We start from the raw sequence: 21683 nt of genomic DNA, 5'->3' as shown, positions 1-21683 counted from the left end.
TATTAGTAAGCTTGAGTATCCTTTCTCATTTATCAGCTAATAGATGTCTATTCTCTGAATTGCCAAATCATGTTATTTCTCTATTCTAAATGTAGTACAAATCTTTTTCTTATTGATTTCCAGGAGATGACTTATATATAAACAGAGATCTTAACCTTTGCCTGATGTTTATGTAGCAAATACTCTTTCCTAGCCTGTTATGTTTTAACTTTTTGTATAGTCTCTTTGTCTACACGGAAGTTCTCAACTTTAATGGAGTCAAAATTATTGTTCTTTACTCTATGGCTTCTGGGCTCTTAAGTCATGCTCAGAAAAGTTTCTCCATTCTACTCTGATAAAAATATCCTGTATTTTCTTCTGCTACTTTTGCAGTTTTATCCTTTGTATTTGATTTTATGTGAGACAGAGGTTTGATTTAGTTTTCTTTTTTCCAAATGGTAGCCAATAGTCCCACCCCATTTACTAACTCCCTACTGATTTGAAATTCTTTATCTGATATGATTCTTTATCATAAATTACATTCCCATATGAATATATGGTTTTGTTTCTAAACTCTCTATTTTCTTCCCTGTATGTAATTCTCTATTTCTGTGATGATATAAGATTTGTAATTTCTGCAGCTTTATGGTAATTTTGTGTATTTAATAGGACAAGTTCCCCCACACTGTTCTTCTTTTTCAAAATTTTCTTACTAATTTATGGGCATTTACTCTTCCAAATGAGCTTTAAAATCCAATTGCCCAATTCCCAAAGAAAATAATACCACTGAGATTTTAGTGAGAAATGCATTGAAATTTTGATCAGACTGAAGGAAAAAAATGTTGTTTTTATTATATTCAATCTTTGCATCCAGGATCAGGATAGGATCCTTGGCTAGTCAAGTCTTCTTACAGCCTTTGATAAAATTTTCTAGTTTTCTATAGAGAAGTATTTCATGTTTCTTGTCAATTCCTAGGAATTTTATCATTTTTTCTTACTATTGTGAATGGAATATTTTTCTATTATGTCTTCTAATTAGTTATTGTTGGTATTCAGAGAAGCTGATGGTTCGGGCATATATTTCTCTTGTATCTAGCCATCTCACTGAATATTCTTTTCTTAAATTTTTTAATGTTCTATTTATTTCTGAGAGAGAGAGAAAGAGAGAGAGACAGTGTGAGCAGGGGAGGGTCAGAGAGAGAGGGAGATACAGAATCTGAAACAGGCTCCAGGCTCTGAGCTGGCTGTCAGCACAGAGCCCGACATGGGACTCGAACCCACAAACCACGAGATCATGACCTGAGCTGAAGTCGGACGTTTAAACGACTGAGCCACCCAGGTACCCCTCACTGAATATTCTTATTAGTTCTGATAATTTTTCCTTTTGTTCTCTTTGATTATCTAAGTAGACAGCCATATCATCTCCAAATAGTGCTAATTCTGACTTTAATCCTACTGGTTAAAACTTCTAGAAAAAAATGTTGATGGGGCACATGGGTGGCTCAGTCAGTTCAGCGTCTGACTCTTGGTTTTGGCTCAGATCAGGTAAGTGTCTGACTCTTGGTTTTGGCTCAGATCATGATCTCACAGTTCATGAATTCAAACCTAACATCAGGCTCAGCGTTGATAGCACAGGGCCTGCTTGGGATTCTCTTTCTCTGCCGCGCGCGCGCGCGCATACACACACACACACACACACACACACACACTCTAGTATAAATAAATAACATTTTTAAAAACTTCTAGGAAAAAATGTTGGTTAGTGACAATGATAGCAATCATACTTATTTTGTTCCTGAGCTTAATGGGAATTTACCTAGTAGCTCACTATTAAATTTTGTGATTGCCTTTGGTTTCTGCTTTTAAAAAAATTCTTTACCAAACTAAGGACATTTTCACTGATAGCTTACTATACTAGTAATCTATGGCTGTGTAACAAATTATCCCAATACAGCAAGAAATAACTAGGAGACTTACTAAGAGTTTTAAAACCAAGAACAGATATATAATTCTATCAGATTAGTTTTTCAGCATTTATGGAGATAGTTATACATTCTTTTTACTTTAATCTATTAATGTAATCCATTACAACAACAGCTTTCCTAATGGTGAACAATCCCTGCACTGCTGGGACAAACTTTCATTTGTCATGATACATTCTTTCAATACACTGATGGATTCAGTTTGATAATCTTTCATTTAAAAAACGTATGATGGGGAGCCTGGGTGGCTCAGTTGGTTAAGCGTCCGACTTCAGCTCGGGTCATGGTCTTGCAGTTCGTGGGTTCGAGCCCCGCGTCGGGCTCTGTGCTGACAGCCAGCTCAGAGCCTGGAGCCTGTTTCAGAGTCTGTATCTCCTTCTCTCTCTGACCCTCACCTGCTCACACTCTTTCTCTCTTTCTCTCTCTCTCTCTCTCTCAGAAATAAATAAAAAACATTTTTAAAAAGTATGACTATTAAAATGTTAGATTAGGCTATAGTTTCCCTCCCCCACCCCCTTTCTCTAAATCTATCCAGTTATACTAGCTTTTTGGAATGAGCTGGGAAACTGCCCATCTTTTTCCATTATCTGATCTTTCCAGATTCAATAAAACTTCCATCATACCAGCACTTCCAGAATACCAGTTGGGTCTTGGTACCATTTCTGAGGAGAAAACTTTGACCATATTTTTAACTTCTTCTATATTGTTCTATTCTATTCAAGTTTTCTCTCACTCCTTAAGTCATTTTGGTAACTTACATTTTCCTAGAAAACCATCCAAGTCATCTATATTTTCACATTTATTGGTGTAAAATTATACAAAGCATCTTTAATGACTTTTTTCATCTCTTCAAAATCTGTGGTTAAATCCCCTTCATCATACCTTATTTTATTTACGTTTCTTCTTGCCTTTTTCTCAGTCATATCTGCCAGAGGACAGTCTGTCTAGTTTACTGGTCTTTTCAAAAACCACCTCTTAGTTTACCAAATCTTTTGTTTTCTATTTTACTAATTTCTGGTTTTATCTATAGTAATTACTTTCTTCTGCTTTCTTCTGGTTGTTCTTTCTCTAAACTTTTGAGTGGAATAATTAATTTAAACTGTTTTGTTCCCCAATAAAAACATTTAAGACTATACATTTTCTTCTGGGAACCCCTATGGTCACATCCCATAGGTTTTGATATGTAGTATTCCCATTGACATTTATTCTAACTAGTCTATAAATTCCATTCTTATTTCCTCTTTCACATGAGTATTTTTTTAACTTTCATATGGTTCTGGGGTGTGTTTTTTTTTTTTTTTTGCTGTTGCTATTAATATTTCATTTTATTGCCTTATAATTAGAAAATGTAAAATGTGACTTCCCATTAACTTGGAAATAATGTTCTCAAAGGTGTGGGTGATTTTTCCCTCTGCCTAAACACCCTTGCCCATCCTATCCAACTGGCAAACTCATCCTTCAAAACAGCTCAAATAGTACATATTGTAGAACCAACCACTCCCACCTTTGGGGCCGGGTATCCGGGGAAGGAGTTTTAAGGAAGCATAAACTAAAAACAGAATCTGAATGTCCTCTTAGGTCTCCTCCCTGGTCTCCCAGTCACTCTTGTCACATGCTCAGACATTCATTCCACAAGCATTCAGGGGGGAACAGAGGGAGATGGGGGAGGGGGTCTGGCAATGCTATTGCAGATTTGTCTGGAAGGGTGGAGGATGAGGGGAGGGATGGGTCTAGCTCTTACCTGCTCTTTGCCAGCCTGCCTGAGGGGATAAGCTTCATGGAGTCAAGGACCTGAGTAGGACAGCAATACTGGTGTAGAGTGTGAGACGCTGTGGACCTGAGAGACAGCAAGAGACAGAGAGAGAGACAGAGAGAGAGACAGAGAAAGAGACAGAGAGAGAGAGAGACAGGGAGGGAGGGGAGAGGCCAGGTGGGGAGTAGGGATGAAGAAGTGAGAGTGAGTGGGGAAGGGGAAAGGGAAGAATGGGAAGAATGGGTGGTGGAGGATTGGGAATGAAGTGGAGGGGTGGGAGGTGGGGAGGCAGGGAAGAAGGGAGAGAAGGGAGAGAGGGAAGGAAAGAGGGAGGGAAGGAAGGAGGGAGGGAGGGAAGGAAGGAAGGAAGGAAGGAAGGAAGGAAGGAAGGAAGGAAGGAAGGAAGAAAAAAAGAAAAAAACCACAAAGTCAAGAAAGAGAGGACGGCACTCGAACCACAAACAGAACACAACGACAACAGGGGGCAGCAGAGACAAAAGAGCCGGTCTGGGCCTCCTGTGTTCCAGGTGACTCCGTGGGGACCTGAGCCACGGAGACACTGGGACACCACAGCAGGGAAGGGGGAAGGGAGCCCTCCTCACACCAGACGCCACACGGGTGGGAAAGAGGGGAGGGAAGAGGGGAGGAAAGAGAAAGGGAAAAGCTATATGGGGGGCTCCCCCTTAGAGAAGATCCCTTTCAAGAGGGGAGGAAGGCATGGAGGGAAAGGAGACTCTGGATCCAGAGAAGGGGAAGAACCCAGGCCAGGTGGGTGGAGGAAACACTGTGGGAGGAGAGGGAGAGGGACAGAGAGAAACCGAAAGAGACAAGGAAAGGGTGAGATGGAAAAGGAGAAAGACAGAGAAAGAGGAAGACGGAGGAAGGGCGAGACAAAAGACACAGAGAGAGGACAGGCAGAGGCAGAGAGCGAGAGCGAGAGCACCAGAGCAAAGGAGAGGAGAGGCGAGGGCGGAGGAGAGCTGCCAAGGTCTCAGTGGTCTAGGTGAAGGATGGGTCTGGGGCTAAGTGGGTGGGTGGGGCTTGGTCCGCCAGAGGACAGGGTGGTTCCCAGCAGGAGTCTTTACTTCCAAGGCCAGTGCTGTGCCCCTGTCCCAGGGCACAGCCCACACTCCACCTCCCAGCACTGTGCCCCCGCCCCTCGAGCAGGGTCCAAAGGCCCCGGTGCGTCCTGCTTCCCACGATTATAAAGTCCAGAGAATGGGCCTGGGGGAGGAGGGACAGTAGCAGAGCGAGGCTGAGGGCCTGGTCTACCCAGAGCAGGGCAGGCGCTGAGAGTAGAACTGGCCCTTCCAGGTCAGCCAGCCCCTCTCCCCCACACACCCCTGCAGGCAGCTTGTGATCAGGGCCTGGCCGTTCCAAAGCCCAAGTAAAGGCCAGGAGATGTGGCTGCAGGCCAGGTCAGCTGCCCAGCATCTATCTCACTTGCGATTCTGGGGATGCCCAAATCTTAGATCCTTATAGAGAATCTCGGAATCTGCTCCTGTTCTTGTCAGAAACTGGAATAAGCATCATCATCAGAACAACTGTCTCTCAAGTGCCATCTAAGTGCCAGTCACCAGCCCCAGTCCTTGACTCATTACCTCATTAAACCTGAGATGTAGAGACCCTTAGGCTGCTGGAATGTTAGTAATCAGAGAATCTCAGCAGCTAGGGGGGAGCCCTGCCGTACTGAGCCAGGTTAGCGTGCCAAGGCAGCCACTAGTTACACCCCTCATAGGCCACACGGACTGTGCTGCTCAGGGCTCCAGGGTTCTCACAGTGGGGGGCACCCGGATGCCCATGTGCTCACCCACTCTCACTAACTCCCTCCCCATGCCAAAGGCCTCCAAGAGTCCAAGAGGGGAGCCAGGAACCAGGAAGCCAGGAGGCTGCTGAATCAGCAGCCCAAGGACCGAGTCAAGGCCAGGGCAGGGAAGGAGAGGGTCAGGCTGCAGGGTGGGTGAGTGGAGGGGGGTGCTCGGTTCCTACCTGCTACTCCTCCCGGGGGGCTCCATGGGTCTGGACCTGTCCCGAGGGCAGGCCCCCTGGCCGGGCGGTGCCTCCACTGTGTCACCACCCCCCCTCCTCCCCAGCCCTTCCCTAGAAGGAGGAACCAAGGAGGCGGGGCCAGGCCAGCCGGGCTGGAGGCCAGAATGCAACTGGAAACTTTGCTCCTTCCTCTGCTCCCCCAGGAGGGCTGGGAACTCCAAGTAAGAGGAAGCAGTTTTGAGAACTCACAGTGACTCCTCTGGGCCAAACCCCAGACTAGGCTCCCCGTGTGCATCTCTGCTGGAATCTCCCCCAAGCACCCAGTCAAGTATGTGTCACTAGCCCTATTCTCTGGATGAGAAAACTCAGATGGAGAGACGTTAATTCGGCACTGGCACTACAGCTGCTAAGTGGCAGAACCCCAAGATTGAGACCCGGTTTGACCATTCCCCAGATCTGGATTCAGTCCCCTCGGCCATATTGCTGCCTTGTGAGTACAGAAACCTTTCCACAGAAGCTTTTCACAAACTTTCTCATCTTCTGCACAGTTAGAATCTCTGTTTTCTTGTTGTGCTGGGATGCTGCAGATCAAGTAATATTCAAATCACCCATTTGGGGAAATCAAGGCGAGGCCCTGGCCAATAAGCCTGACCACTGCAGTAAGCTCGCATCCCCCTGTGTGTGGTTTCCAGGACTGCCTAAGAGAAATGCTCCCCGAAGAGAAAAGCAAAAATCAGAAGAAACCCCGTTCTCCATCAAGAGGCTCTTCTTCCAAGGAAACTCCCCTGCCTGACTTTACAGATGGGGAAATTGAGGCCTAGAGAGGGGAAGAGTCTTGCTAATGTTCACACAGCCAGTCTGACTAGAATCCAGATGCCCTGACTCCCCACCTACCCATCACAGGAATCTCTCTCTCTCCTCCCTATGGGTGGGGCTGGAGAAAGGAGAGACTTTGGAGGATTGGAAGGATGGGAGGGGGGTTCCTGAAGAGTCCCACAGATCCAGCTCGGAGAGCTCCTTCCCTTTCACGGCCCCAGAGCCCAGGCCCCTGGCTGTTCTGAGCAGAAGGCGGCCCTGGGAGGGGCCAGGGGGGCAGTGATCTAGAAGGAATAGGAACTGACAGGCAACAGGCCAGCCTTCCTGCCTTCCTGCCTCCCTGCCGGGGGCAGCTGGTTCCTCTCAAGAAAGCCAAAGCCGCGAAGAGAGATAGGCCCTCTGGACCACCGCAAAGTTGGCATCTGTGGGCCCTCTGTGGCCTCTTCTCCCTCTTCCCACCCTTTAAAGCCCCTGGTCCCTAGGGCTCTGGCCTCAACCCCTGCTTTTTTCTCTCTCCTTCGGCAACTCTCCTAGCTCCGGTGGCTGCTGTGCTCTGTGCCCGTTTGCAGTTATTGCCCTGAGGGTTGCACCTCTGGCCCAGACCTTCCTCTTGGCCTGATAGGAGTTGAGAGACAGAAATTTTAGTCCTGGCCATAAGGCTAGCTCCTTCCCCTCCATGGTGAGGCAAAGAGCCTACACCTCCACGCCTGGTAGAGCAAGCACAAGTCCCAGCTCTACCACTTTCCAACTGGATAATACCGCTGAGGCTCAGTTTCCTTGTCTCTAAAAGACAAGCAGCAATGTCTGCCTCCTGGGTTCTTGTGATGATTCAGTGAAACGAATGCGCATCTATGGTATAGAGTCAGCTTGAGCCTGAAAGAGTCTGACCTCTCTCCCAGGAAGACAGGGGAGACCCATGGGAAGGCTATTTGTTTCAAGGATGGGGAGAATTCTAGGAAAAGATCTCTGAGCTACTCTTGAAATTCAGACCTATCTGAGAATTTTGGGTAGACTCATGTGATGGCCCACCAGGGGCTGAAAGGAAGAAGGAATTAACGGTGAGGAGCTTGACCCAGCCACAGGGCACGGGTGGGCACTTAACTCACTTATTCAACAGATCCTTTGGACCCAGCACTTGGGGGCGGGTGGGGGCTGATAAAGCAGGGGCTAAGGGTAGTCGATGGCCTGATTTCATGGAGCTTCTATCCAAGTGAGAGGAGACAGACATTCAACAGCTAATGGAATTAAGCTGGGCAAAAAGTAAGAGGCAGCAGGAGAGAGCGTTCCAGGCACAGGAAACAATTTGGGCAAAGGATCTGAGGTGGTATTTCCAGGAACTGCAAGGAGGCCAATGCAGCTGAGTGGAAAAAGCAAAGGGGAGAGAGGTGAGACTGGAGATGTAGGCAGGCGTCTAATCACACAGAGCCTCAGAGGCCATACCAAAGTTTTGGTATTTATACTAAGAGCAATTCGGTAGCCTGTGGTTTGTGTAAAGGCACTGGGGGAAGGGGGAGTGTCTCTGAAGCCCCTGAAGTTGTATGGAAAATATTAATGAGTAACAACATGTTTGGGGGGAAAGCATAGCTTTCACCAGATCCTCACATGGGTTGACGGTCCCAAAAGAGCTGGGAAGCTCCTTATAGGATTCCATTCGCTAAGCATCTACCCTGAGCTAGTGGCAGGCATCCTAGAATCTTCTCTGAGCTGACTCCTACCCCCCACCTCCCAGTTAGACTCAGCCTTCCCCTGCCCCCCATCTTCAACCAGTGCTCCACCCAGACAGGAGTGCTAACATTCTTTGCCATACTGCCTTCCAAGCCTCATCTTTGCCTTTGTTCAAAAAGCCATTCCCACCCCCCATCCCCACTGCCACTTCCCCACTTCACTAGCTGCCCCTGGTTCCTCACAAGTCAGCTTAGAGGTTGTGCCCCCTGGGAACAGGCCCTGGCCCCCTTCCCTGTTTCCTTCCCACCCTGCACTTGTCTCAGGCTTGTCTGTCCACAAGCTGATGCTCCCTCTGGCCTGGGAGCTCTGTGGGGACAGGGGCTCTGCTATATTTATCCCAGCGTCCCCAGCATCCAGCACAGGGCACCCAGAAACACAAGTCAGTACACGGCGGCGGTGGTGGTAGACAATCCACACTGAGGTGGAGGCTGCAAGATTGGCTGGTGGACACTAGAGGGCACTGTGGCCACAGGAATCCTGGCCTGATGCTGCTCAGGCTGATCCACAGTGGGCACCAGGGCCAGGTGCGCCTGGAAGCAAGGACACTATGCTCCTGGTCCCTGCAGCTCCTCAGCTCTGGGCCTGACTGACAGGGGTCCCAGTTACAGCCTCCTAATTTACCTGCTGCTCCCTTTCCGGCCCATTTCTTATGACGGCCCCATTCCTCCGCAAAAACAGCTTTAGTTCTTCACAAACACAGGTGCCAAACACTCCTCCCACAGTCCCGGCGTAGGTTTCCTGCTCTGCCTGCAATTCTCTCCTCTCCGCTTCACCTCACCCCACCCCCACTCCTCACCTGACCAGCTTCTACTCATCCTCCAAGTCTCGGCCTAGGTATCAGCTTAGAGAGGCCTCCTTGACCCTCAGGCTGGGTTGGGTATTCTTCCAAGATGCTCCTGCCCTACACTCCCCCTGTAATTGTCTGTTTCCTCACCTAGTTCCCTCCTGGACAGTGAGTTTCCTGAGCAGGACTCTATGATTCATCAGTATATCAGCTGCATCTAATTTAGCACAGTGCCTGGCACACTGTAGGTACTCAAGAAATCATCCTTGAGTGAATGAGTGGATAGATGGATGAATGGATGAGTGGGTGGGTGGCTGGATAGGTGGGTGGGTGGGTGGGTGGATGATTCTGGGAAGTCACTTTACTGCCACAGGTTTCAGTTTCCCCAGCTGTAAAGTGCCCACAATCACCCCTACTTGGCAGGGTGGCCAGGAGGCTTAAAAAGAATGTGTGCGAAATGCTCCCTAACAGTACCCAATACACAGCAGACATTTTGTGGATCGAAGCAATTATTAATGTTTGAAATAGTAAAAAAAAAAAAAAAAAAAAAAAAAGGGAGGGGGAGAAGTTGAAGGAGACTGTCATGAACCTGGGATAATTTCTCCCACTCACATCTACCATTTACCCATGGAAGATGGCTTTAACAATAATAAGGAAACTATCACTCTTATTAAAAATATTAAAAATAACAGCATCTTCTATATGAAGGCCGGAAACAGGAGGCCTCTGAGGAGGTGGTGGGCACCCTCCAAGTCTCAGCCAGAGGATGTGAGGCAAAGGCCAAAGTCAAAGCTGTGGGTATTGCTCCTGCGTCTGAAGAACAGTCATTATGGGCACAGCTGGTTCCGAACTCTTTACTCATAGGTGAAAACTTGTCTAAGAGGTCATTAATTCTCTCTGTAATTAATGTAAAAACTGCAGGGGTTTGTATTAATGGAAAAGTAAGCCCAAGCGTCAAGCTGATAATATTGATAATGTGCGCTTGTAATTATATACTGCAGATAACTATAAATTCAGTCCCTGCACTAATAAAATGTGAAAATTCCTGAAGCAACCAAGAACTCAGTAGCAGCTGTACCATGCGTAGCATTATGCTAGTTGTTATGAGGCTATGAAAATCACCACACACTGGTAGCAATGATAATATTCACTGTGCACTTAAAAGCTGTTCTGGCATAAAAAGGGGGGAATTAGTTGGATAAAATGGGGTGTTTTAATGCAAGTGCATGTAACTTGAAAGCACAGAGAGCAAAGGTCAACTTGCATCAGAATAGGAACCAAAACCTTAATGGATGGGCAATTTACCAACTGTGGGCTTCTGAGCAGACTGCCCACCAGGCTCTGACCTCATGTGTGGAACCATAATAACTGCTTGCTGGAGATGTGTTTGACCTCTTTACCCTCACCCACTTCTAAGGGAACTGACTCCCAACTATAGCCCCATGCTGCCGCCTGTTACCATAGGCTGGACAGAAACACTGCAGTCATATGGGACGGACCCTTAAGCTTCCCGGTTGGCAGCCACATCCAGTCATATAAATGCAGACTAGAGAGGCGAGTCAGTGACAAAGAGATGACAGAGACCAAGCAAGCCATGAGATACACAGAGAGACCGAGACATGGGCCTGGGAGATGCAGAGAGAGAGAAGGAGGGAGAGGGAGAGGGAGCTAGGTGAGTAATCTTTCTTGGTCCTTGACTTCTTGGTCCTGCTTCCAGCTGAGTGTGAGGCCTGGCTATATATATACTTCATTTCTCAGATTTGGTGAGATGTAGCCTCACAATAGTCCACCCCCCACCCTTTATATTCTGGAGTGAGTGTGAGTGGGTTTCTGTTCCCTGCAACAAAATGTACCCAGACTAAGACAAGGGAAAATTGGGGATATAAGTGCAGGGCTTGCATAAGCAAGACCGCATAAAGAACATTATGTAGGGAGGGGTGTGTGCAATTATAAAGTGTTTGTGTTTGCTTCCTCAAATGCTCCCTAATTTCCTGACACTTGCTACCACAGACACACGCTGTAGCCACACACTCACCCACACTGACATTCAGTGGCACGCAGAAACAAAGGCAGCGATGGCTAGATGTGCTTTTATGCAGACACCCAGACACACATGGACACATGCCAGTACCTCTGCGTTCCTCATGCCTGCACGGACACAGACGCGGGTGGCACGCAGGAGTGCACACACGCTCACGGACACAGTGGCGCTTGCCCACAAGGCGTGGGGCAGGAGTCGGGGCTTGACTGGGCTCTGTGCAGCCTCCCTCCCCAGCTGCCAAGTGACTCATCCCCAGGGCTGCTAATTAAAGCCAGGACAGAGGGGACAGAGGCAAGGGGAGGGGAAGAGAGAGAAGGCAAGTTTATTTTGGTGCCAACCAGGCACGCAGCCAGCTTAGGGGTCACCCACTTCCTGGGGCTGGGCCAGGCAGAGGCAGGGGAATACAAACTGGATGGGGAAGGAAGACCCTCTTTCCCTTCTTGTCCCTCAGGGGCTTCCTGGAATGGCACCTCCTTTGGGAAAATTACCCAATCCCCTCCCCCCCATCCTTTTCTATCCCACTATCATTGCAGCTGTACCCCCTCCAGACTCTGGTCCTTACAACTGGCTTCTCCTCTTCAGCACACTCCCATTTGGGCTTGCCGGAGCTGGCTCATCTGTGTCTATACCCAGCTTCTGTCTCCCCACCCCCCCACAGACCACCCAACACAGGTCTGGTACATAGTGAATGCTCTACGTGCTTCTGGAATACAACTGGGTTGATTCTGGTAGTGTGGTGACCACAACCCTGATGGTCTGAATTCCTATCCTAGTTCTATTATTACAAGATAAATACCTTCAGCCCCCTAAGATCAGTTTCCTCTTTGGCAAAATGACAAGAATACACACCCTCTAGCATCGTTATGGACGTTAAATGAGAGAATACAGGTGAAGCGCCCAGCATATGCCTGGCATATAGCAGCTTTAACCAACAGCTTTAGCTTCAGTAAGTGCTCCTGCTGCTAACACCCCACCTCGGGCCCAGGGTAGCAGCAATGACAAAGCCGAGTTCCAAGCCTGGCTCCACCACATGGTACCTAGGGAACCTCACGGAGCACTGCCTCATATGTAAAATGGGGGTTTGTGATATGATACCACAGATGGACTGTAAAGATTTGAGCCCGTCAAGCATCCTGTGTGGAGCCCAGCTCTTAGAAGCTGCCAGATAAATGGCAGCAGTGAATACCAAGGGCAGCAAGGGGAGTTCAGACCTCTGGGGCCGGAGCATCCCAGGAGGGAGGAAGCAGGCGGGGAGGACTAGGGCAGTCAGGAAGGCTTCCCAGAGTGCGCAGGACTGGAATTGGGCCCCCAGAGCCAGAAAGCTTTCAGCAGACACTAAGCAACAAGGTTCCAGGCACAGGAAGTGGTGGGAACAGAGGGCCGGGGCAGGCCGAGGAACCAGGCTATGCTGAACAGGACGCAGCCTGGGAAGGGAAGACTCTGACACAGCTGGGTTGCCTCTGGGGACTCCGGGACTTGTAGCATCTTTGATTGTGGATGGGGGAGCCTTGGAAAGTCCGTGAGGTCTCAGCCACCCCGGATTGCCAGGAGGTCAAAACGAGGAAGCAGTTTAGAGATTACCTAATCCAAACTCCCTTTGGACAGATGGGGGCACTGAGGCCCAGAGTGGGAGGCCTCCTCTGGGAACAGAGCCAGCCGTGGCTCCTCCTCCCACTTCTCCTCCCAAATGCGGTGGCTCCTGTTGCCATGGGGACATCCCTGGCTCTGCGGGTGTCAGTGGCTCCCCCACCTCCTCCCTCCTTCCCTAGCAACAGGCCACCTCCTCGGCTCTCCTCCTTGAGTGCCTGGCAACCCCGGCCCCACCCCCAAGGCCCCCCAGTTTCAGCCTGACCCTCCCTACCGTGGCACTGCCTCCAAACCCGGGACCCTTGGGAGGTATTGTCCCCTCCTGCCTCTCCCCGCACTTCTCCACCTCTTTCAAGCCTGACCATTCAGTAAGAGACAGTGGATTGGGGGTAGAGGAGGGTGGTGGGCACTACAACGTATTGAGCACTATTTTATGCTGAATACTGTTTTACTTTAATTTCTCTCATCTGGCCGGGACAAGTCAAAATCCTCATCTCCATTTCACCGACCAGGAAACCAAGGATCAGAGTTCAGTGACTTTGCAGAGAGTGCACTGGCTAGGAAGCAGGCTCTGCTGAGAGCTAGCTTTGTGAACTCGAGCCATCGCCCTCCATGGACCTTGGTTTAAAGTGCCTGTAGGCTTGACAACTTCTCACAAACCTACAGGAAGTCCAGGCACCTTCCTGTGCCCACAGCCCTCGTGCAACACCAGCTGTTCAGCTCTAATTAGACTCCACACTTCCTCTGGCACCCCATACTTAGAAGCCCTCAGGCTTCCGTGGTTTTCAATCTACCGACCCTGCTTCCACAACACCCAAGGCCTCACTCCTCTCCTTGGTGTTTCTTCTCCCCACCCCAGCCTCTCCCTTTTACACACACACACACACACACACACACACACACACACACACAATGCGTATTAGATGAAGATGCTGGGGCTCCAAGGGATGAACAGATTTGTCCAAAGGCACAGAACTAGAAAATGACCTCACCATAAATGGAGCCCTTTACCTGGATCTACTTGCTGCCCTTGCTATGCTGCAGAGCCCAGCCTCTCCCCTCCAGCCTTCCCTGGCTCCCACTGATAACAGAAGGTATCAGTCTGTGTTCTGAACTTTAACATTAGCTCTTTTCCTGCCCAGATACATTTTAGCCCAGCCGACTGTGGCCCCTCGAATCCCATCCTCACTTCTGATGCATGCCGGCTCCACTCCCAGGGATGCACCCGTACCCCCCACTGCAAAGTCTGCGTGTCAGTCCTCTGTAGCCCAGATCAGATTCTGCCTTCTCTAGGAAGCTCTCCCCTGACCCCGAGCTGAAGCGAGCTCAAGAATTTACATGTGGTCCCATGAGCATCCTCACACAGCCCTGGTTCCAAGTTCAAGGGTCTACCCACCACCTTTGCAAGATCTTGCCCCACAAGTGCTGTTTTAAGACCCTTACACAGCCCAGTGTGACTCCTGCTTCCCAACTGCTGAGTCCTTGAGGCTCCTGTAACCTCCTGGACTGTGGACCCAGGATGGATGTCAGGAAGCACATCTCCATAAAACAAATACTGGCTTTGGAATCAGACAGCACAGGGTATGAGTCAGAGTGATGCTACCCTGACCTATTGCTTTTCTTTCTTTGGGCAAGGCACTGACCCTCTGGGGAACCTCATTTTCCTCATCTGTAAATCAGGGATCCCAATCTACATCTATTAGGGCTGTTGTGAGCATTAAATAAGATCCCGTTCAGAGTTCTTAATATGCAAAGAGCAAATGATAACTGCTATTATTACTAATATTAAGATGATGATGATGATGATGATGATTATCTGCAAGGCTGTCAAGAGCTCCCGCAGTGACAACGTGGGCAGGGCTCCAGGCTTGGTGCCAGGCAGACCTGGGTTTGAATCCTGGCCCAGCCATCTATGAGTTGTGTGGCTGTAGGCAAAACCCATAATCAGCCCAAGCTTCAGTTTCTTCAACTGTAAAGCAGTGATGATAAGGCCAGCCTGGGTTCCACCTACAGTGTCACTGGGAGGATCAAACAAAAGAAAGTCTCTGATGACTTCTGTAAGTTGTAAAGGCCCAATGCATGGCATCATGACTTATGATTATGATCATTAGTAAACACCCTGAGCTATAGGTCCCAGGAACTCCCCTGCTGGGGAGAGCTGGGAGCTAGAGATGCCTTTAATTGGGTTCTTCAACAAGTAGCAGGGATATCAGTGCAGAGGCCTATGCCTGTGCTTGGAGCCATGCCAGGTTGCCTTTCTCCAAACCCACAGTGGGACAGTGGGACCCATGTCCTTTGCTAGACTAGTGCCTTCCTAAATGCTAGGACAGGCTGTGCCCATGCCACCCTCCTTGGCTGCATGCTTGGACTAATTGCATCTTATCATGTACTACTTGCCTGGATGCTGGGCCTGACTGCATCCATCACATTCCCCTGCTTTCCTGCTGACCCAAGTGTGCTCCCATCCCATGGTCCCAACCTTGGCCCTCATCAGTGTGCTCATCCCATAGCCCCTGCCTGGGATGCCAGGACACGGTGTGTCCCATTACACACTTCCGTCTGTATGCTGGGATCCTCTGCCTCCCTCCCATATCTACTGCCTGAATGGCAGGACCTGGGTTGCCACGTATGGCTGGGCAAGCTGTGCCCTGCACAAGGGTTCACAGCCAAGAGGCCACAAGTAGGGGGCTGAAATGGTATCCTGTGCTCTGTTCACTGATCTGGGAACCCCGGTGAGGAGCCATGGTACCCCAGTAGAAAGAGAACATTCTTCCAGCCGGTCCACTCAGTGGATTCTACTCTTCATGTAGGCACTGGATATGCTAGTTACAATCCTGGCTGGGACTGAGTGTACCTATCCCATCCCTCTGTTGCCTGGGCCCATCTCCTCCCTAGATGCTAAAACTGAGCAGGCCCTATCCTGAGTCCCCCACCATTCCTATATAGACCCCCTAACCTTGACACTTGTGTCTTCACAAAGCTTCTGATGGGTTAAGGCCTGGGAAATGCACAAATAGCCCTTGTCCTTACCTTAGTTTTACTCCCACCCCCTCGAGTGGCAGACTGATCACACCCCAAAAACTTACTGAAGCTTGTAAACCCTTTTTACCCAGCATGTCAAAAACAATGTGCACTTGTCACCATGATGTATGTTTCTAACGTGTAGACCGTGTCACATTAAAAGTCCGCCCAGATCCCACTACTCAGGGCTAGTGCAGTTTGGAGTGGAGCACCAACACCACACCAGAGAAGCCCTGCTTCTCTCATACCCTCTTCTCCTGGAAGCAAAAGGTGGAGAAGGTCCCAGGTCCAGAGCCAACCTCTATGCAGGTTGGCTTTCCCATCTGAGCAGCAACTGTGAGTCCCTCTGGGGTTCAGCCCAGCCCAGAGTAGCTAGGGTCAGAAAGACTGAGGAATAGTTTTCAACCCCATTCCCATGCCTGCCACATTCACCCCAGCCCTCCCAGTCTGCCCCATACCCGCCCCTAATACCAATGGGACAAAACCCCTGGGGTTGGCCCCTGCCCCTGACCATGGATCCCCAAGTTAGAAACCAGAGGGCCCCACCCCAGTCCCTGCCCCATCTCCCAACAGCTACTAGAAAAAGGGGGTACTGACCTGACTGTCCTGGAATTCTCACCATCAGATCTGAAAGGGAAACAGAAAAAAAGACCAACAGTCAGCATATGCTCTCTGTTCTTCTTCTCCCTGTGCCCTATGCAATGACCTTGGTGGCCTAATACATGTCATGAAAATGAGGGGAAGGGTATCTCATGCAGAGAAGAGCCACTGAGAAGGCTGGGAGATGGCGAAGGGCCTGGACATTTGTTGGGACAGGGAGGAGGACAGCATGACTAGGGTGGACTGAGCAAAGGGAGAAACGGTAGGGGGTGAGGTCAGGGGGATGCCAGGAACCAACCATGTGGGTCCCAGTGGGTTACAGTGAGAGGTAAGGCCCAAATCAGAGTGGCTGAGAGGCAGCCTGCAGCTGTGGGCCAAGGCAAAGCCCAAGCTTTGAACCCAGAGAGACCTAGCCTCAGATATTGGCTCTGCCACCTACCAGCCCTGTGACCCAGGCAAGCCACCCCCCTTCTCAGGATCTAAGCCTCAGTCTCCCCACTTGGAACACAAGGCCAATCCTGGCAGGGCTGTTGGGATGATTAAGCCCTTTGGAACCCAGCAGACAAATGCCAGGTATTATTAACAACATAGCAAAGGCTTTGCCAATTGCCTGGTCCAACCTGCTTATTTTCTAGACGAACAGAATGAGGCTGAGAGGGTAAGTGAGTCAGCTGCTGGGCTCCTTTCTACTACACCAGCCCTGCCTTCTCCATTGTGAGGCCCCCTCAGAGGTGAAGGAATGGCAAGAGAAGAGAATGGAGTGGAGGACAGCTTTGAAGGAACCAGAGGGAATGAGTGAAACCTGAACCACACCCCTCTGGCTGTTCCTCCTCAGAGAAGTGGGGGGTGGGTAGGGGGAGGATTGGGACAGTAAAGCTGGCGCCTGGCTTGGGGGGGGTGGAGAAGGGGAGGAAGAAAGACCAGGAAACTTGGAAGAATGGGGAGAGTGTGGGAAGCAGCCTTTCCCATCTCCTTTGTCTTCTTCTTCCTCCTTCTTTATGTGACCCCCCCACCCCCACCGCTTCTACCGAGAAGACAGAGATAACACATCACAGGCTCTGTCCTCAGGCAAGGGAACCTCAGTGAGGGAAGCATCATCTATGCTGAGTGCAAAGCGAGAGAGGGACGCACAGGGAGGGGAGGTGGACCTCAGAAGGGAGTATTTGTTAGAAGAGTGAATGGAGCATTCACAGTGAGGTGGGGCAGGCAAGCATCAGGGTGTTGGAGCTCTGACTGGGTGAGTACTGTGCTCCCATTTCTGCTACTTATTAGCCACGTAATTCTGGGGGAGGCATTCCCCTATGCCCAGCCTCAGCTTTTTCACTTGTAAAATGGGGTGGTGGGGAGAGAATCCCTCCCCTTGTCAGGTGAGGCTTGCACAGCATCTGCCTGGCGCATGGTACATGTTCAGCCAAGGACAGTGGTACTGACCTTTAGCCTTCACAGTCCTGTAAAGGGACAGAGGACCAGGGCCACAGAGCACCTCTGAACGTTTATTAAAACTTTCCATCTCACTGTGTAGCAACAAGATTGCTTCTGAGGCTCGGCCCAATTATTCATAGGTACCAGGTCAGAGGCTGTCTGACTTCAATGACTCCCCAAGTGCTGACAGAATTGAAGCCAAGCCCCTCAGCCTCTCTCCCTAACACTAACCCTCTGCTCCAGACAGGCTAGTCTTCTCGCTGCCCCAACCCACCCTCCAAGCCCCAGAACAGATGAATTTGGTCTACTGTATACCAGACCCAGACCTGGGAATATGAACCCTCCAGGAACGTATGGACTGGCCTCCTGCCCCAATCTACTTTCAAGCATAAGCAACATATATATAATCATCTCGGTCATCATGTAAATAATCACTGAGCACCTATATGTACCAGGCACAGTGTCAGACTCTTTCCCTACATTATCTACTTTGATCCTGCAAAGTGGGAACTGCTCATCCAATTTTAAAATAATCAGACTGGGCCTCAGAGATCAGACTGGGACTCAGAGAAGTTGAGATGATTGGCCACACATCATGTAAGTAGGGGAGCTTGGCGTGAACCCCAATGCTCGTGATCTTACCATCACACACCACTGTGCCAGTAGCTCAGTGCTGGGCACACATGCACTGTTAAGATCAGCTCCTTTATCCTACTTCTCTAGTGTCAGGACAGATCCTTCTTCTCTAGGGTTCTTTCTTCTGAGAGGTTCTTAGATACATACCTCTGCTCCAAAAGCAGGTCAATATGAGGTGTTACAGTCCTTAAGATGGCAGCTGAGGGGAGCAAAAGATCTCTAAGCCATAATGTGCAATGAATTAACCAGTACTCCTCACTGTGGGCTGATTCTTACTAGTTTGAGGGTATATGGCATCATGGGACCCTCAATGTAGGGGGGCATCCCACCTCAGAGGTTTACAGCCCCTTATGCATTTAGTGTATTGTTAATTATGTGTAGATACCAATCATCATTAGTGTTGTGCTTTCCTACACCTCTCTGGGGGCAAATGCCCTGCCTAATGGTCAGCCTACCTCTTACTCCATGAAGCTGAGCCACCATTTTTGGGGAGGTGGCACAGACTTGGATAAGTCACTGCTGTCTGGACCTTGATTCCTCATCTATAAACAACGGGGCTATGATAGTTGAGTTCTAAACAATCTTCGGGCCCTAAAATATTTAGTTTCTTCAGAATGCCAAACTTTTTTTTTTTTTTTTTTTTAAATCAATTGGGTTCGGCTGTCTACATAGAGAGGCAAAGACCCAGGGTACCAGGCCTCCCTTTATCAATCCATGTCAGGAGAAGAGGTCAATTTCTCCTGCTACTCCCACAGCCTTCTCCTAATGAAAGGTCACTTGGGACCCTGGGGTTCTCAAAAGGTTTAGCTGTGCCAATTCCTATCCTCAGGAGTGATCCTCAATAAACAGTAACTTATGGAAGCCTATGAGTACAGTGACCATATTTTCTGAACCAAAAACTTGGGCATGTAATGTGACCAAGGATTTTTCTTTCTACTTTTTAAAGTATTTTTAACATTTATTTATTTTTTACATATATTTTGAGAGACACAGCATGAACGGGCAAGAGGCAGAGGGAGAGAAAGAGAGAAAGAGAAAGAGAGAGAGAGAGAGAATGAATTCAACGCAGGCTCTAGGATCCAAGCTGTCAGCACAGACCCCGGCACAGGGCTCAAACTCACAAACTGTGAGATCATGACCTGGGCTGAAATCAGATGCTTAACCGACTGACTGAGCCACCCAGGCACCCCTGACCAAGGATTTTTCCTAAGTGATTTCTGTAGCCAACGTGAGGCTTGGAGGACAACTATGAACAGGGCCCCTCCCAGCAGTGCCCTGAGGGGAAAGAGGTAGCTACCCCGGCCCAGAGATCATACAGGTCTCTCCAAAAGCTGAGAACCAGCCCGGGGGTAGCCAGGCACCTTCTCTCCTGGACATTACCTTGTGTAACTACAAGTCTCTTCAATGGAGAACTCCCTTCTCATCATAAATCAGTTGATGTGGTTCTGTGTCAAACATTCAGTAACTCCCCTCATTGACCTCCCTGCCGGTCCAGTCCAAACTCTCCAAAGCTCTCCATCTCACTCTGCCCTCCTACCTACTTTTCTAGCACATCTGGTATTTGCTACCTGGAACACTCCTGCTCTTATTTATGCCTTCTAAAGTATTTTTAATTTGATTAGACTGATACATGAAATAGTTTTAAAAGTAAAATTGTAAAAGGATCTTAACACAAAATTCCTTTTCCACGTTATTTTTTTTCTGACTTCACTTTCGTATCTCTAAACTATATGTTCATACTGCTAATCTGTTTTTGAAATTTATTTTTTTGTGTGTCCTTTGACATATTTTTTTTTTTGCCAAAGTAATACACGTATGTAGATTTTCAAGACACACAGTACTGCAAGGATTCCAACAAAACACACAAATTCCCTACTCTATCCCCTTCCACCCCCAACCCCCACTCTCAGGGACAAACCCTTTTCAACTCTTTTAACTGCTTTCTTTACCTCCTTATCTCTTAAGAGCCCATGTGTATATCTATCTCAATCAATACTGATAGCTAGCATTACTATGACTACATCAATACTAACAATGGATTAATCATATCATATGCTATAACCACATTTCCTTTCCCATGCAACTTTTTCTTTTCCCTGGTGTTGATGTTGTTGTTGTCGTTGATGATGATGATGATGATGATGATCTTGCTTGCTTAGTTTTCTTCATATCCATGATCAATTCTCCCCAAACCTTATCAGAAGTGCAATTCTCCTCTCAATATGTTTTGACACATCAGGTAATCTATCAGATTTTTTTTTTCTCCTTGAGACACTGTTCCTAGTGCAATTCAGACTGGGTGCTCTCTAGACTTTCACAAGGTTGCACTAAGATCTTCTCCCCTCCCTGTTGCTCTGGGATTCCTTCACCTCTCTTCTGTGTTGGATTTTCTGCTTCCTAGATCCCTTGGCCTTTTTTCTGACTTTGTGTCCACATTTTGCTGGAGCACATTCCTTAGTGCTCCCTACGAGGCCTAGGACATAAAATCTTTAGATCTCATATGTCTGAAAATGACTTTATTACGCCCTCAACCTTGATCAGTAATTCAATGGAGTATAGACATCTAGGTTGGAAATTACGTTTGCTCAGAATTTTGAGAACACCGCTCCATTGTCTCCTAACTTCCAGTATTGCTGTTGAGAAATCCAATGCTATTGTCTTTCTTGATCCTTTGTGTATCATGTTTTTTTTCTGGAAACTTTCAGGATCTTCTCTTTAATGCCCAGTATTCTGAAATTCCCCAGGCATACCTTGGTGTGGTCTTTTTAACATTTATTTTGCCGGTTACTCAGTGAGATTTTCATTCCTTCAGTTCTGGGACATGTTCTTGCATTATGGCTTTGATCGCTTTCTTCCTGCTGTTTCCTCCATTCTCTATTTCTGGAACTCCTAACATCGGATGCTGGAGTTCCCCAACTGATCCTCTAATTTTCTCATCTTTTCTCTTCTGTTGTCTATTTCTTTGTCTTGTTATTCTGCTTCCTAGGATATTTCCTCACCTTTTATTTTCTAATCCTTCTGTGGAAATCTTTATTTTGACTCTATCTTTAACTTCCCAGGTTTCTTCTCCTCCCTTCATGACTTCTGTTCCCCCCAAGTGCCTTTGTTTTCTGCTTGCTTGCTTGCTTTTATGCTCACTATCATAGATTGATGGTCTTCTTCAAATAGACTTGTACTATCTGATCATCTCTGGCTACCGAAGGCTTGCTGGTCGAGGGCAGGCAAGGGGTGGCTAAATGTCAGTTGTACTGAGGTTTAATTTACATAAAATGAAATGTACCTATCTTAAGGGTCCTTGGCTGGTGATCTTTGGCGATTGGTTCCCATGACACTAAGAAGCTGATGGGA

General features: G+C 48.4%; 1 protein-coding gene across 1 annotated transcript in view; it reads right to left on the bottom strand.

Moving 5' to 3' along the window:
* IQSEC2 (IQ motif and Sec7 domain ArfGEF 2) overlaps positions 1-21683 on the bottom strand; it is a 77738-nt gene that overhangs the window by 36602 nt on the left and 19453 nt on the right. Inside the window, exons 2-3 of the mRNA XM_039220999.1 lie at positions 16275-16304; positions 3703-3798 (exon numbers count right to left, since the gene is read on the bottom strand). Of these exons, the coding sequence (XP_039076930.1) occupies positions 3703-3798; positions 16275-16304 (126 nt within the window). The remainder of the gene's footprint in view (positions 1-3702; positions 3799-16274; positions 16305-21683) is intronic.

Source organism: Hyaena hyaena, unplaced genomic scaffold, assembly GCF_003009895.1.
Source record: "Hyaena hyaena isolate Hyena2069 unplaced genomic scaffold, ASM300989v1 scaffold_932, whole genome shotgun sequence".
In the NCBI taxonomy this organism is placed as follows: domain Eukaryota; kingdom Metazoa; phylum Chordata; class Mammalia; order Carnivora; family Hyaenidae; genus Hyaena; species Hyaena hyaena.
This window is presented reverse-complemented; position numbering and strand designations above follow the sequence as displayed.